The sequence below is a fragment of the Mya arenaria genome, chromosome 12 (assembly GCF_026914265.1).
Source record: "Mya arenaria isolate MELC-2E11 chromosome 12, ASM2691426v1".
Taxonomy (NCBI): domain Eukaryota; kingdom Metazoa; phylum Mollusca; class Bivalvia; order Myida; family Myidae; genus Mya; species Mya arenaria.
The window spans coordinates 7,895,820-7,913,194 of record NC_069133.1 but is presented as its reverse complement, the minus strand read 5'-3'; the positions used below and the strand labels follow the sequence as shown (position 1 = coordinate 7,913,194).

The 17,375-nt window shown below is 38.1% G+C and overlaps 2 protein-coding genes across 2 annotated transcripts; both read right to left on the bottom strand.

Annotated features, from left to right (window-relative positions):
• Positions 1-1,542: 1,542 nt before the first annotated feature.
• LOC128211736 (ctenidin-3-like) lies at positions 1,543-2,703 on the bottom strand. Its single transcript, XM_052916767.1, has 2 exons — positions 2,337-2,703; positions 1,543-1,565 (listed from the first exon to the last, which is right to left on the bottom strand). The coding sequence occupies exons 1-2, from the start codon at positions 2,701-2,703 to the stop codon at positions 1,543-1,545; spliced, it is 390 nt and encodes a 129-aa protein (XP_052772727.1).
• A 3,448-nt stretch (positions 2,704-6,151) lies between these two features.
• On the bottom strand, positions 6,152-16,077 carry LOC128211735 (collagen alpha-2(IV) chain-like). Its single transcript, XM_052916766.1, has 2 exons — positions 16,050-16,077; positions 6,152-7,308 (listed from the first exon to the last, which is right to left on the bottom strand). Exons 1-2 carry the CDS (start codon positions 16,075-16,077, stop codon positions 6,152-6,154), a joined length of 1,185 nt encoding a protein of 394 aa, XP_052772726.1.
• Between the last annotated feature and the right edge of the window lie 1,298 nt (positions 16,078-17,375).

The window sequence follows — 17,375 nt, the reverse complement described above, 5'->3', positions numbered from 1 at the left end:
ATTTGGGATGGGTACCCATCGACGAGAACAAATTGTTGGTCTGCCGGCATTTATATGAGTGAAGTATGGCTTGTATTGAAGACGGATGCACAAGAGAGAAATAGCATAAAGAGGCTAGGAAAACATAAAAAATAGTGTGCTTATGTCCCCTATGCATTTTGGCTATGAAACATAGCACAGTCTACGCTGCTTACATAGCGCCGCCTACGTTCTTTTACTAGAGTTTGAATGTTTAGTTTCTTAAAACACTTCGACAAACCTTTTCACAAAACCTCCGCCTTATAGAGAACTGTCAAAATATTGTTTGGAAACCGGTTTGTCGAAGTGTTTGAGGAAACTAATCAATGTAATCACCTAATAAAACTCCGGTGATAAAACGAAGACGGGGCTGTTTGAGCGGCATAGACTGCCCTTTGTTTTATTTGAAATGGTGAAGATAAAACAAAAGTTATCTTTGTTTTAAGTCATCATTCAAAGGAAATGTATAATGTTGCCTTCAGAAGTAGAATTTATGACGTAATTTATCACATGATATACACTCACTGGAATAAAGAGTGGCAAATCATTAAGAGTTTTAAAACTACGATATAGAAAGCTGGAACCCTTCAGCAAATGTTGACATTTGGTAAAAAATCGTCGTTGAAGACCACAATATTCATTAGCGTTAATAACGCTAATACTCACAAAGTTAAATTAAAATTTTGTGGTTGTGTGGTTGGTTGACTGACATTATCACGTGATGTTATCAATGTATTGTTAAGAAGTAAAAATATCGTCAATCTGGCCTTGTGGTTTAGGCGCCATTTTTTCCATTTTTCTTGACTTTACCGTCGTACCCCACTTAACCCAAAATACATTTTTTATACTATGACCGTATTTTTTCTGTAATTTCTATATCATAGAGTAAAATAATGGTCAAATAAGTGTTATCAGATGCATTACCGGGAAAACTAATTTTTGGTAAAAAAACATGAGCGGGTATCTTCAAAAATCACTCAAATATCATGATATATACATGTATGATGTTTTAAAGTTCATATATTTGCTCTTTGTTTCAGATGTGAACTGACTTTTCTTGCAATCTTTGAAGACCAAATCAATAGTTTGTTATATGATTTCAGTAATATGTTTACACTTTCTTTTCTGTATAAAAACTCCACAAAATGTGTATGTTTCCCGCCCAAAGCGGTTGAGGGTTCGAGCTCCGCCAAGATTACATCCTCGAACAAGGCGTCACCAGTAATTGGTTCAAATGGGAGGGATTAATACATCAGCTAAAAGCGTGTTTCACATTCGAGCTAGGACGAATATCTTAAACTATATCATTTTTCACAAATGTTTTTATTTAAGTGATTTGTTTTCGAAATTTCCATGTCGAGTTGTTTTTCATACTTTGAAACTTGTGTATGTATCAACATAGTCAATGTGTATTCAATTTTAGAAAACAAATGACACAAGTACAGTTTGAATGCAGAACATTTATTCATCTAGAGAAAGCAAATAAATATTTTGGTGTCCGTCAGTCTAATAGCGCCAATTTCTTTAATAGTATCCCTTCTTCTTGCCTGGAAGTACAATAAAGATGGCTGGGTAAAATATAACCAGAATATGACATGAATATAAATAGATGGCTGGGTGAAATATAACCGGAATATGACATGAGTAGAAATAGAATGTTGGGTGTAATATACATTGAATACAAATAGAGGGCTGGGTAAAATATAACCAGAATATGACATGAATCGAAAACAGAGGACATGGGAGGGTCAAATATAACTGGGATATGAATGGAATATAAAATAGTGAGCTTCGTGAAATATAAGCGGGAAATGACACGGGGAGTAATAGAGATCATATTTAAATATAACCATGATAATACTTGGATAGAAATGGAGGGCTTGGGAAAATATAACTGGAATATGACATGAATCAAAAATAGAGGGCTGGGTAAAATATAACCGGGATATAATTTGAATAGAAAATAAAGGGGCTTTGTAGGAAAAAACAAGGAAATGAAGTAAACAGAAAAGGGATAGAAACTGGAGGGTTGTTATTAATACAGCCCTGCTGTACAGAAGGCCCAGCGGCTCGTGCAATATGCTAACTCAAGCTAAGTACTTGTCCAAATAAGTATGTGTATGTGTAAATTTCAGTTCTATGGGAGGGGCGCAAGTCAAAATAGTACGCCCCCTCTAATGTCAAATCCTGGAACCGCCCCTGAAAATACCTATAATTGTACCTTTTACATTTAAAAACATAATATTTATATATTGTAAAGTATGTATATCTGACATAACTTACTTTACAATATTTAATCAACAATTTTAAAAACTTACGTCCGAAACCTCCCATCATGCCACCTCCGTATCCACCAGAACCTCCCATCATTCCACCTCCGTATCCACCATAACCTCCATATCCGCCCATCATGCCGCCTCCCATACCACCTCCCATACCGCCTCCGTATCCTCCCATACCTTGGCCTCCGTATCCGCCATAACCTCCCATCATGCCTTGGCCGTATCCACCGTAACCTCCCATCATGCCGCCTCCCATACCGCCTCCGTATCCTCCCATACCGCTTCCGTATCCACCGTATCCTCCCATACCACTGCCGTATCCGCCGTATCCTCCCATACCGCTGCCGTATCCACCATATCCTCCCATCATGCCGCCTCCCATACCGCCTCCGTATCCTCCCATACCGCTGCCGTATCCTCCGTATCCTCCCATACCGCTGCCGTATCCTCCGTATCTACCGTATCCACCCATCATACCATGGCCGTGTCCACCCTGGCCTCCGTATACGCGATAACCTCCCACCATGCCTCGCCTGTAGCCACCAGAACCGCCATACATGGCTGAAAATGATAAAAAAAGTCGTCATCGTCGTCGCTGAAAACAAAACTACTAACAGCACACCATACAAACGTTTAGTGCTTCACTATCTCGAAAACAGATAATTGATGTAGAATTACACTATTTTAAAATTAAGGATCGTAAAATATAAAGCATTGTGAAACATTCGCTACCTCAAACATCCCCCAACCCGCCCGACCCGTGTATAATGGATACTCACGATATGTGGCGGTGACAGCCAGCACACACAAGGACAACACGATAAGAGTATTCATGGCGCCCGGTTACAATACAACAGTTCACTGAAAAGTAAGAGAACGACGGTGCCAAGATGTCTATACAGTCAAATCTTGCTAAGTCGAAGTCTTTGGGTCCTCGGGAAGTACTTCGAGATAACGAACATTCGATATAACCGAAATACAAAAAGTTTATAACTATGAACAAAAACATTTGATAAAAGTACGACAAAACATAGCATCGAAATAACAGAGTTCGATATAGCGAGTTTCAAATGAACATCTGAATGTCAAAATTTGCACTTTTGACGACCAAATAAATTTGTTCATGCATTTAATGCAATAACTGAAACACACATTATTTACTCAACGGAATAGTGATTTAAACAAAGTACCCCCCCCCCCCCCCCCCCACACACACACACACACACAAATAATCTGCTTAAAAATATTCGGTCACTTTTTATATGGTCAGACATCGACACAAATAATTGTTTATGAAATGTGAGCATGATGCTTCTAACAATGAGACAACGTCCTCAAAAAAATGAAAGCATTGTTCGAGCTGTATTTATGTTTATTATTTAATATTGTGACAAAATGCTATATTTTGCCGAAAAGCGAAACGTTATTGAAAAATGTTTTATTTAAGGCTTGGATTTAGAAACTATTTTATTTTCTAATCTGTCGATTGCTGTTTGGTGTCTGTTTATTAAGTAAAATAAATAAGCTGAGAGTACGGAAAATAAAAACTGATTATTCCCATATAAGCAGCAACCAGATGGCTGAAATACATTTTGTACACATGAGAAGAGAACTTGGCTCGGAAACTCGACAGGATTATTGATGTACGTGAAGTTATTGCCCTACATTTCCAGGACCCATATTCATAAACGCTTTGAGTTTAAGTTTTAAACTCAAACTCAAAAAGCGAAATTTTAATTTTGATATTAAAGTGTTATTATAAGACTACAGATGCATTCAGTCACACTTGTCAATTTCAGCTTTATCATAGATAATTTGAAACATTTAACAATTCGGTTTTCTGAGTGTGGGCCTGAAATTCAGACTCAAGATATCATTGACTACATTATTACCAACTGTCTTAAGTCTAGGCTCAGACTCGGTAAAAGAACTTTTATTAAATCACAAAAATCATCATTATTGCATTCGATCCTTTTCAAAAAATAATTTCGAATAGTAATAATATTCGACAAATTTCATCATCAAAACTGAACTGGAAAGGAAGTTATATTGTAATGAAGAATTAAAGTTTTGAGACTCAGAAAAGCAAGACCTAAATTTTGTTTTAAAATTATTATTACATGAGAAAAGATGGTAAATATTGCAGTATTGCTCACAAATAGTCTGTTCTAAAAGCAAGCACATATCGTTTGTCAAAACTTGTGCCATTATAGAAATTTTGAAACATTCAAGAATTAAGTTTTCCGAACCGGAGTCTGAAATTCTGACTTTGAAACGTTGGTGAATACGGCACCAGAACTACAGGAAACGATATTCATAATACAGAAAGCTTTTTACTAATGTGAACAAAATAAAAAGTAAACATACATTATCGTCAGTAGATATTTCGCAAAGCAAAGAGAGAAGAAACTCTTACCTTGTCGATGGACGTTGCGTCGACATCAACGGCACCCAGCTATTTATACCAGAGATACCTGCTCTCAGTGATTAAGCCGCGTCATTACTGTCTTAGTTAATTAAGTTTTAATTGTTTAAGATGATATAGTTGACCTTTATTTATATTACTTTTTAGGTTTTTATCAAGAAAAAACAACATGTAATACTATGGCTGTATAGCAGGTGAAATCCATCAACCTTAGTATACGTAGTGTCACCAGCATTACATCATGATTGTATTCATGGCTTAATTTACTGTTACATGTTTATTTTTTCTATTAAAACCATAAAAAAACGCGATGTTATTTAGTTGTTCTAAATCATTTAGTCATGCATACCGGAAATATTTGGAAGTTAGAAGGACAAACCAATTTAATGGCTTTTTAAGGCATAATCTTGTCTACAAATCTTTCTTTTACAGATTATTTTCATATCAACTATGATAAATGATATGAAAATCATTTCAATAAGTGATGTTTTGGTCTGATATAAATGATGTTATTACAACAAAAAAGAGCAAATGCATTAGTTCACACATTATTTAATTTACAACGATTTTGATAAAGTTATATTTTCTTATGCACGGTCACTCTCGTTAGCAATATGTTTGCCAAGAATGTAGTCTTTGTGTTGTGCGGTGAACCGAATTGCCCGGAGAAAACCCACTTGTCCGTTTTTGTGACCACCAACCTAACTCGTATTCACACAGGCCAGGAATCGAATTTCGGACTCCTTGGTGAGACGATAGGATAACCTAACAACCCGCCTTGGTGAGAATTGAGTGCACAAACCCCTGTGCTAACTGGACAACTCGGGACGCCTCAGTGGGTGGTGAGTGCGCTAACCACGGCGCTAACCGGACAACTCGGGACGCCTTGGTGAGTGGCGAGTGCGCTAACCACTGCGCTAACCGGACAACTCGGGACGCCTTGGTGAGTGGCGAGTGCGCTAACCACTGCGTTAAATGGACAACCCGGGAGGCCTTGCTGGGTGGCGAGTGCGCTAACCACTGCGTTAAATGGACAACCCGGGACGCATTGCTGAGTGGCGAGGGCGCTAACCACTGCGTTAAATGGACAACCCGGGTCGCCTTGCTGGGTGGCGAGTGCGCTAACCACTGCGTTAAATGGACAACCCGGGAGGCCTTGCTGGGTGGCGAGGGCGCTAACCACTGCGTTTAATGGACAACTCGGGAGGCCTTGCTGAGTGGCGAGTGCGCTAACTACTGAGCTAACTGGACAACTCGGGACGCCTTGCTGAGTGGCGAGTGCGCTAACCACTGCGCTTACTAGACAACCCGGGACGTCTCACTGAGAGGCGAGTGTGCTTTTCACTGCGCTTACTGGACAACCCGGGACGCATTGCTGAGTGGCGAGTGCGCTAATCACTGCGCTTACTAGACAACCCGGGACGTCTCACTGAGAGGCGAGTGCGCTTTTCACTGCGCTTACTGGACAACCCGAGACGTCTAGCTGAGTGGCGAGTGCGCTAACCACTGCGCTAACTGGACAACCCGGGACGTCTTGCTGAGTGGCGAGTGCGCTAACCACTGCGCTAACTGGACAACCCGGAACGCCTTGGTGAGTGGCGAGTGCGCTAACCACTGCGCTTACTGGACAACCCGGGACGTCTCGCTGGGTGGCGAGTGCGCTAACCACTGCGTTAAATGGACAACCCGGGACGCATTGCTGAGTTGTGAGGGCGCTAACCACTGCGTTAAATGGACAACCCGGGACGCCTTGCTGGGTGGCGAGTGCGCTAACCACTGCGTTAAATGGACAACCCGGGACGCCTTGCTGGGTGGCGAGGGCGCTAACCACTGCGTTTAATGGACAACTCGGGAGGCCTTGCTGAGTGGCGAGTGCGCTAACTACTGAGCTAACTGGACAACCCGAGACGCCTTGCTGGGTGGCGTGTGCGCTTACCATTGCGCTTACTAGACAACCCGGGACGTCTTGCTGAGTGGCGAGTGCGCTAACCACTGCGCTAACTGGACAACCCGGGACGTCTTGCTGAGTGGCGAGTGCGCTAACCACTGCGCTAACTGGACAACCCGGGACGTCTTGCTGAGTGGCGAGTGCGCTAACTGGACAACCCGGAACGCCTTGGTGAGTGGCGAGTGCGCTAACCACTGCGCTTACTGGACAACCCGGGACGTCTTGCTGGGTGGCGAGTGCGCTAACCACTGCGTTAAATGGACAACCCGGGACGCCTTGGTGAGTGGCGACTTCGCTAACCACTGCGTTAAATGGACAACCCGGGACCCATTGCTGAGTTGTGAGGGCGCTAACCACTGCGTTAAATGGACAACCCGGGACGCCTTGCTGGGTGGCGAGTGCGCTAACCACTGCGTTAAATGGACAACCCGGGGCGCCTTGCTGGGTGGCGAGTGCGCTAACCACTGCTTTAAATGGACAACCCGGGACGCCTTGCTGAGTGGCGAGTACGCTAACCACTGCGGTAACTGGACAACCCGGGACGTCCTGCTGAGTGGCGAGTGCGCTAGCCACAGCGCTCACTGGACAACCCGGGACGTCTTGCTGAGTGGCGAGTGCGCTAACCACTGCGCTCACTGGAGAACCCGGGACGCCTTAGTGAAAGGCGATTGGGCTAACCACTGCGCTGACTGGACAACCCGGGACGCCTTAGTGAAAGGCGATTGGGCTAACCACAGCGCTGACTGGACAACCCGGGACGCCTTAGTGAAAGGCGATTGGGCTAACCACTGCGCTGACTGGACAACCCGGGACGCCTTAGTGAAAGGCGATTGGGCTAACCACAGCGCTGACTGGACAACCCGGGACGCCCTAGTGAAAGGCGATTGGGCTAACCACTGCGCTGACTGGACAACCCGGGACGCCTTAGTGAAAGGCGATTGGGCTAACCACTGCGCTGACTGGACAACCCGGGACGTCTCGCTGAGAGGGGAATGCGCAAATAACTACTCTTATACGACTATACCCCAAGCAGAGTTATTGAGAAAGTGTCTTTTTACGGTTGTCAACGGACCGTGCACGAGAATTTCGATACATTGTTTTTAGAAGGGCCATGATAATAACCTAATGTTTATCATTCGGAAAAATATTACTATTTATCTATTTATAAATCTGCATTTATGTATTTATTTATTAATGCATCTATTTGCTCACTAATATGTGTAATACACTTATCGTCGTATAAGTCAATTACTGTTACTCGCTTTTGCTTCTAAAGTGTCCTCTTTCCATCGGCTTCGCCTCGGACAAAATTGGTGCTTGTCCTTGCAAAACGACTTTTTACCTCTGTAAATGGACACGTTTGAAAAAAAAAACTCGTACCCAATCTATTTCTAACTTGACAACCTGGGATATTTTGTTGAGAAACAAGTGCGCGCTAACCACTGCGCTATGCTGACATGCATTAGAAGATTTTGAACTTTGGCAAGCAAAATTTATACTTGTCCTTTCATTCGCTCCAGAAATCACATGCTCATGGCATAAACATCTATTGTTTCTAAAAAAATATTAAGTGAACATGTTGCCAGTTTCTGCTTCTTGTTCAACACCTTTAGGATATATATATATATATATATATATATATATATATATATATATATATATATATATATATATATATATATATATATATATATCCGCTTAAGGCCGCCAACGCTTTCTAACTGTTTTGTTTTGTATTCAAACCTTCAAAATCAATAAATGATGGAATTGTCCATGGAATAGTAGTGTTTAATTTCCATGCGAAATCCCTTGCAGATATCACATGATAGTGAATAATTAGTTGAGTTTCTTTTTCGTTTGAAATCATTTTTCTTTAAAAAACAACAACATAAAATACAAATATGAATACGTATTAAAACGAGACTAAAGTAAATCTAAAGGCGTGTGGAAAGGGTTTTTCTTCCTTTTGCGGTATTTGATGTACATTTGCCGAAAAGAATAGTCATAGAATTTATATAACTTAAAAAGGTGTAGCGAGGGTAACAAGAAACCGTATATTAAAATGATTTAATTTAATCATAAGAAGATGAAAATTATACATATACATGAACGCTAAACATCTGATGGTGGTTGTAAAATATCAAGGAGAATGACTGTGGAAAACTCCGCGTTTTTTACTTCATCAGTTATGACATAAATCACCAGGTATGACAGACATGGAACGTAATAACGTGTTCTACATCATGTCACGAACCAGTAATATGAACTTCAATGGCTCCGATGAGTTTACTGTACTTAGAAAACAAGTAAGGTACTTAAAAACATTGTCACTGTAGGGCAAGTCATTGTCATCAGATCAAGTACTGTGTTACCGGCATTTATAGCTATTAAGGCACAGTCGCACTCGTGTTTAATAGTGTTACATATGCATTTTGTTATATTTGATTTGCATTGTAACATGTATTATGGGCTGGAGGCCTTTCATTGAATAAACTTTCGTTCGTTCGTTCGTTCTTTCAAGGTATTAAAGTTACAAGTTCATGCCATGCAGTGTGAAATTTTACGATGATCTAATTTCTTACAAAATGCACGAAAGGTTTACAGCAAATACTACAGTTATTTAACATCTATCGAGGATAAATTACCTAGGAACACCAAACTTGTATATTCTTATTTCACTGACAAAATCCGGAAAACATATTCATACGAGGATATAATTCAGAATTACGTAGAAAGTCAATTTATAGTTATTGAATGATGCGGTGAATATATCAGTTAACGAATTGACCACGTCCACATACTTGGATATTCACCGATAACATCACAGTTTTTAAATGAATATAACACAACCATTATTCAAAACGGGACACAGATAGCAAGTAGCAGCAAGCCACACGCCAATGAAGTAAATATTGACGTGAAAAACAATATGCAACATGTCACACATCATTGTACGACGTCAATAACAGAACTGAACAGAACAGAAAATTTATTTTGACTTAAGCATATAAACAGCTCATCGTCACATTACACAACATACACAATACGCATACACATACAAATAAACAATAAATAGATGAATAAATGCATGAATCATTATTCAATTTCTATATATAGTGATAGAGAAAAAACAACAACAACAACAACAGCTTTCATCTCGCCTACAGATACCTGTGAGAGTGTTCACTCTCTACTCTCCATAGAGGAACGTTTAAGCAAATGTTAGGCAAGGCACGTTAGGCGTATATCACTTCTTGAACCATATATCACCTTTCGCTGTATGTTTTATTACTGTGTACTAGTGTATTGGTCCTTCAGGGTCATATATTTAAATATTTTCAAAATAAACAGAGGGCGCTAACAATCTTTCAAATATCGTTACTGCCAACGAATAAATTCAATCAAACTAAGAGTGTTTTTTCCCCCCAAACTTTTGATAAATATATGTTGTGCTTGCGACAATCGGAACTCCTCTGTTATTTTCCATCGAAAACAAACTCGGGTGTATGCCGGTACATCAGTAGAAGTAGTTCGCAAAATTGTATATAATTGTATTACTAAGTAATTAATTTTAGTGTTTTTACGTGAATTTTGTTATAGTAAATTTGAAAACTAAAGTAAATTGCCAGTGAAGTGTATTACTGCATAAATAATTCAGATTCCCAAGAGGAAAGTCATCAAGTTTAACAACTAAATTGAAATTACTACGCGATCTACTTGTAGCGTAGTTAAGTGTTATTATTTCTAACATTGTAAACTGTCAATATACCTCCGAGGCCGTTTTCGATGGAAAATGACCGAGGTGCTCCGAAAGTGCTTTTGAAAGAATGTTCTTATATATTACTGTAAATGAATACAACCGTATTGGTCGAAATCATCTCGAAACCTCTCAAACTATTTGATTTTGAAATTCCATATTGATCGACGTTTTTACGTGCCGTTCGTATTGGTTGACCCGTTTATAATATATTTGCCTTGAACATGAAATTTAAAACGAAATAATTTCTCTGATTATTTTATGACGCAAGCGTCATAACTTCTTTATCGGTGCTGTTTTAATAGGCGGGTATTTGCCTTAATGCGGTTCTGCTTAATAGGTAAGACAATATTTTAAAATGCAAAGTTCGTTTCGGTTTTAAACGGACTTTGAATACTGTGAATGAATCACCCCAAAAAATACAATAGCTTTGTATGCAGATGAAAATACTCGTTAGTTAGTCAAGGGGCGCATGTGAACATCTAATTTGGCATGACTACCTAAACTATAACAATGGAAATGGTATTGTAAGTCTGAAAATTCGTATTCAGTCATATGAATAGTCATTAACTGTTTCTAATTGATGTTAAACATATTTTTATGACAATAACAACGCCACCACTTATGCATGACAGACAAGACCTTGAAAAAATACAACAAACAACGACAACAGCTCAATCTCAAATACGGTAAAGTAAATTGTAATCCTAAACATATGTCAGTGTCACAATGTTCCAGTTTAGTAAACAAAGAAAAATATAATATTGACAAACACTAGACATGTAAAAATACAAAAATATAGAACCTACATGTATCCATATTACTTGAGTTTCTTACGTGGTAGGGGCGTAAACATATGCTCCATCGAAAAAGGGCGCGTCAAGTCAGTAATTAAATATGATTGTCAACCATTGAAGTACGTTATCCTCTTTCGGAGATCTGTATGAGAATATGATGTTTTCACGCTGTGATATGCTTAGGTTTTTCGTTTCCATAAGAACTTACAAATAAACAATTACCGATACATATCGAAATTGAAGTGTATTTTGGACCGGCAATGGTGCTCGTGTGCTCGTCTTATATAAAACGATTCTACTATGTTAACCCATCTGTATTCAAATTCCATCAATTATTGGTATCATGTGATAAAAAGGAAGTTATGAATGTTTGTAAATATATAAAAGAAGCATTTGTTATACGCAACTCACTTATAAATAAAATAACTTTTGTAATCAATTTACATAAACTTTTTGCCTTCATTACATTCTATTTTATAATATTATGCTTTTAAGTTTAGATACGTGATATGTTTTTATATACGATGTACTTTTGTATAAGTCGAATAAACTGTCTGTTCTGTTCTCTTCTCTTCTCGACTTTCTAAGGTTTCGAGTTATCGTTAGTATATGTAATATGAACAAAATATGATATTAAGGTCTCGACCAATCCGCATTCCCGCCTGTTCGAATTATCGCAGTTTACTGTATATCTTATCCACATGCTAAATTTAAATACGTGAAGTACCTAAATATGGATATAGTCATTTAAAATGTAAATGCAGATCCATACCGCAGCCATTAATCATGACTCATCGTACCTTGATATAATATAAAACTATTTTATAGTCGAAACTTGTTGGCTCGAACTCGCTTGGCTCGATTTCCTCGTTGGCTCGAATTGTAGGTAAAGGACCATTTTCTATCTACTCAATGTAAGCATTTCCGCTTGGCTCGAATTTCCCGAGGCTCGATGTATTTTCGCTCGTCCCTGGGAGTTCGAGCCAACGGGGTTCGACTGTATTTGGAACATCTCCAGTCGCCGTCATGATATATTCCGTTGTTATTTAATCAAATATGGCATTTTGTTGACAGTAAAATCTGTGAATAACTTTACATAGTTATTTTGAAAAGTTTGTTTCGCATGATGACATTATAACTGTTACAGATTAAACTAGAAAAAAATATTCATCATATTAACAACGTGACCCTCTCTTAACAAAACATTGAATTTCGATGAAAAACATTTGCATCATAATATCACATTTTGAAATATAAATCATATAAATACACTGTTTTTCTGATTGAAACATACCATTACAATTCATTACATGCACTTAGCGACAGACACTCAATCAATTATAATTAATTATGTTCATATAGTTTGGCATGGATATGGTATTTGCCATAAATGTGTCACGTCACTGCTGCGATGTATTATTTAAGGGAGGCGATTGATATTGAAGTTTCAAGGTTGTAAATAACCAAATCATCCAAAAATTAGTCCATATTTTTACACTGAAAAGATATTTTAAAAATAATTAGTATTGAAGTTCGAAGGTTGTTTTTGGATTCATCCAAAATCTAGTCCATACATTAACACTGAAATAAGAAAAGTTATCTTAAAATTAATTAGTTCGTGGTATTTTATTTAACAATAACCCATTTTTCGAAGCTCCTTGAAGTGAAAAGTCGAGCTTGAAATAAAAATAACAACGCTTTACGGCAATACAGTGATTTTCTGTCACATTTTAAAATAATCATTATTAATAGGGCATTAATTAAAAATGATGATAACGTGTTTTATTTGTGTTAAAACAAATAATGTTATTGTCTATACTCTGTTCACATTACCCACAACATTTTTTTCTTTTAATGTCTGACCAATGAAAAAGTGAACACCGTACCTTTATATGAAAAATTATCACTTTATGAAGACGACCTTCGCCTTCCAAGATTGATAAGCAATCTATTACAGAGTAGTTCAGTAGAAGTATAATACAGCAATCCGCTATGATAGAGTAGTCCAGTAGAAGTCAAATACAGCATTCCGCTATGATAGAGTAGTCCAGTAGAAGTCGAATACAGCGTTCCGCTATGATAGAGTAGTCCAGTAAAGTCGAATACAGCATTTCAAAAATCTAATACAGCATTCCGCAATAATAGAGTATAGAGTAATTGGTAGGGTGACTTTCAGCACTTTTGAAAACAGGGACCCGGACCCCCCTTTGCTACATTTCATGTTATATACCAAAATAACCGGGAAGGTCTGAAGTTTATCAGACTGCCGGCATAAATTGGCATAAATGGTGGCGAGCCGAGAAAATCAAAGATGGCCGACAAAGATGGCCGCCAAAATCTGAAAATCAGCTATGCTTTTTTAATAGAACTTTTTATCTTATTTTTATATATTTTTCCATCTCATTTGCAAGAATATAGATGGTTTATGTCTTTTCAGGATGTAACTTGGTAAAAATATAAAAGAGTTACAATTTTTTCATAAAAAATAGTGAAAATTTTGCCAGAATTTTGCATATGAGGGTACTATTTTAATTTGTATCTTTTTATTTATTGCACCCATTTCCTATTTCTTAGATTAAAAGATAACTATAAACATTTATACATAATTTACAAATTTGTTTCCATCTATCACCAAGTCATAAATTGTCAAACGCAGTTTTTGGGTGGGTGGGGTAAATTGAAGTGGTTTAAAATTCGGACCAGGTCAGGATTTAGTTCAGAATATACTAGAGAGAACAGACTGTTAAGTTGAAAAACTGCCATCTATAATTATGTTTGATCAAAGCATATGAATTTAATGCTTTTATAAATTAAAAGCCATTTATACAGGTAGGATCATTTCAAGAGATAAAATTTACATCAGCACCGTGGAAGTTTCTTCGGCGGGAAAATTTAAAACATATAAACAAAGGCCTTTTTTTAACATTTGACACTAAAGTGAGTATAATTATAATGAATATTAAACATTTATTCCTTCTTAAACATAGTAAGTGTGTTTTGTCATGTATAAAATGTTAAAATATTTAAGAGATGGATGGATTGTTTATTTATGTGATCAGAAACTTGAAAAGTTGAATTGAGAGTGTCCTAGACTATTTGTTTTGATAATTTGCAATAATGTTACGAGTGAAAATGGTTCAAAAACATGTGTTTACATGTATGTTCACAATAAGACAGCTGAATAAGTATAAATATTACAATATATGCTTGAAATGCAAATAAATATATTCTATATATGAAAAACGGTGCAACTGTAAATTATATACCTTCAAATATAGTTGATGTAGCTGAATTAGGGCAACCAGAAAGCCAGTCTACAAAGATCATTCGATTGCAGGAAAGTATGTACCACATGAGCAGGAGCAACCTGGTCCACATGTGTGATGACCAAGCTTTCAAGCCACCACCATGGACTGTATTTCAGACAAATATCCAGGAGGACACATTAGTTCAAACATCAGACATTGTTTTTAACCCAATCATATTATCTCCCCCTACTGATCTTAACACTGTGTATACCACATTAGTCCGTAAAAAAGAACAGATGGTTGCTTTAGGACAACATATTTGTCCAATTGTGTTTGATATGGGCTTATTGACAAAGGCCCTTGAAATTGTCTGGGCCTACCCGAGTGAGTTTGAGGGCGTTATACCTATGGAAGGTGGCATGGTTCCCAAGTACTTTCTGTTAGGAGAACGTGTATACTCTGTAATGCATGCTCGTATAAGGAACCAGTGTAGTAATCTGAACTTTGACCTCTATAATAACCATTGCTTAATAGCACTAGATGCCAGTGTGGTTACCCAGTTGAAGATGCAGAGCATTATTTCTTTAGGTGTAATCTTTATACTCAGGAACGTATATCCATGTTTCGTGGAACACGTGCGTTTCACCCACTTAGCATTACGTCGTTATTATTTGGAAAACCCTTACTCTCCGACGATGAAAATATTATATTATTCCATTATGTACACTTATTTATAAAACACTCTATAAACGGTTTACGGATTAGCCCCTTCTTTAAATATATAACTGAACCAGGTTGTTTTATTGAACAGTTTACCACATATCACCTGTGTAGCAGTGAGTCAGAATGCTTCTTCTTTTCTTTTTTCTTCCTGTCTTTTACTAACATTTCTTTCACTTATCCATTTCCTTACCTTTTTCTTATCTTATTTATATTTATCGCCAAATACTTATCAAGTTTATGTGCTCATGGGGAGGACGTTACTAATGTTGTTAGAACTTGTGTCCAACCCATTTGCTTTTTGTATACTCTATTTTATTGTTGTAAATACCGATTATGTTGAAAGAAAAAAGGCAATAAAATATGTTTAAATCGAAGGTGGCATGCATTTCATGATGAGTATTTTTGGTGGGATAGGGCACATTTATGGTGATGCGGGGTTAAAACAGTTGATGGTAGAGTCTGATGTTTTTGCAAAGTTGACAGCTGATCATATATTGTCTGGCAAAGACTTTGACCGAGCTTTGCGGATTATTCTCATGATTGATGAAGTGTTGAACAACAGATTTCTCTTTCAGCTAAGAGCATGGGCTGAACAAAACAAGAAAGAGTTTCCTCACAATCTTTTTCAGAGGATTGCCTCTATGAAACAAAGATCCGACTCTGATAGCAATGAATTTGATAGCATTTCAGGATTGATCTATTCTGAGATGATTCCTCTTATTGAGTTATTCAGATCTGAGGGAAGATCAATGTCACCATTGTTCAAATTTTGGGATGACTATCTCACTAAGGTATCTTTGCCTATCAAAGTGTATCTATCTTCCTCGAGACATGGTATTTGGAGTGCTCACCAGGATGCCAAACGAATGCTTTTGCCATTTTTGAAGATGAATCGAATTCCTGATCACCTGACAGAGAATTTCGATCAAGGTCAGTTTGTTGCTAAACTCACAAAAGGCACGTTCAATGCCGTCTGGATAGATTATGTGCTTGAAGTCACAGAAAATAAGGCACTCAAATCCTCTGGTGGCATTATAGGGTTAACACACAATGACAGTGCATTAACACGGTGGTTTTTATCGAGACCGTTAACAGCAAAGTATGCCATAGCATTTGCAAACCGCAGACAGACCACATCAACAAAACATCACACAGACACTCCATTCCATACAAATGCATACAATAGTGCAGTTAGTCAGATGTTGTCCCTTTTTGAGAATGAATCATTTATAGACCCGTTTTCTCTTTCGTCTCCCCCTGAAAAGCTAGTAAACATTGCTACAAGAGTAGCAGCCCTGCTTGAGGTGGAGGAGAGCCTTTTAAATTGTCATGATACAGGCAAACGATTGCTGCAAACCTTTGTTAGTGAGAGGTTCATAGTTGAAGAAGACCAGTCAACAAAAAAGTCATTCTTTGATCCAATGGCACGGGTTAAAATAAAAACCATGGCTCTGTCTAAGTCTGTTGTTCGAACGGCCACAAAATCTGTTCAGATGAATGGTGAGGAGATGTATCTTCGGCTTTTAGCCATTAATACAATCGGAAAGGTGCCTTTGCAACGGTTTTTATCATTTGAAAATGCCCCAGTCCCTCTTAGTTTGTTCACTGATGAAGGTTCCATAACAATGACAAAGAAATCCGACTTCCTAGACAAAATTGAAGGTCTTGTTAAAGATGAGGTTATTTACAGTATCCCAGCTGCTTCTGATTGTATTGTCTTTGATGGGATGGCTATTGTCCAAATGCTTCAACCTTCATCAAATAGACAAATCACTTACTCGGAAATGGCTTCAGAGTTTTGGAGATGTGTATTAGCCAGCAGTTTTGGTATCAAACACATTCATGTGGTTTTCGATAGGTATATGACTAACAGTTTGAAGGCCCAAACGCGCCAAAAACGGGGTGAAACTCTTTCCCATGCGCCAGTTACAATTCAACCAAATATGCAGATCAGGGACTGGAAAAGTATACTGACCAGCACTAAGAGTAAAAGTGAGTTGACTAAACTTTATACAGAACACCTTGCATTGCATGCCCATGATATTCTTGTCAATGGTCAGACATTGTTTGTTGCTGGTGGTATGGTTACAAAGGCTTTAAAAGTCACCGGTCTGTCAGTAGCATTTGTTGGTGGCCTAACATCCGGCCAGGAGGAAGCAGATGTTCGACTGATATTT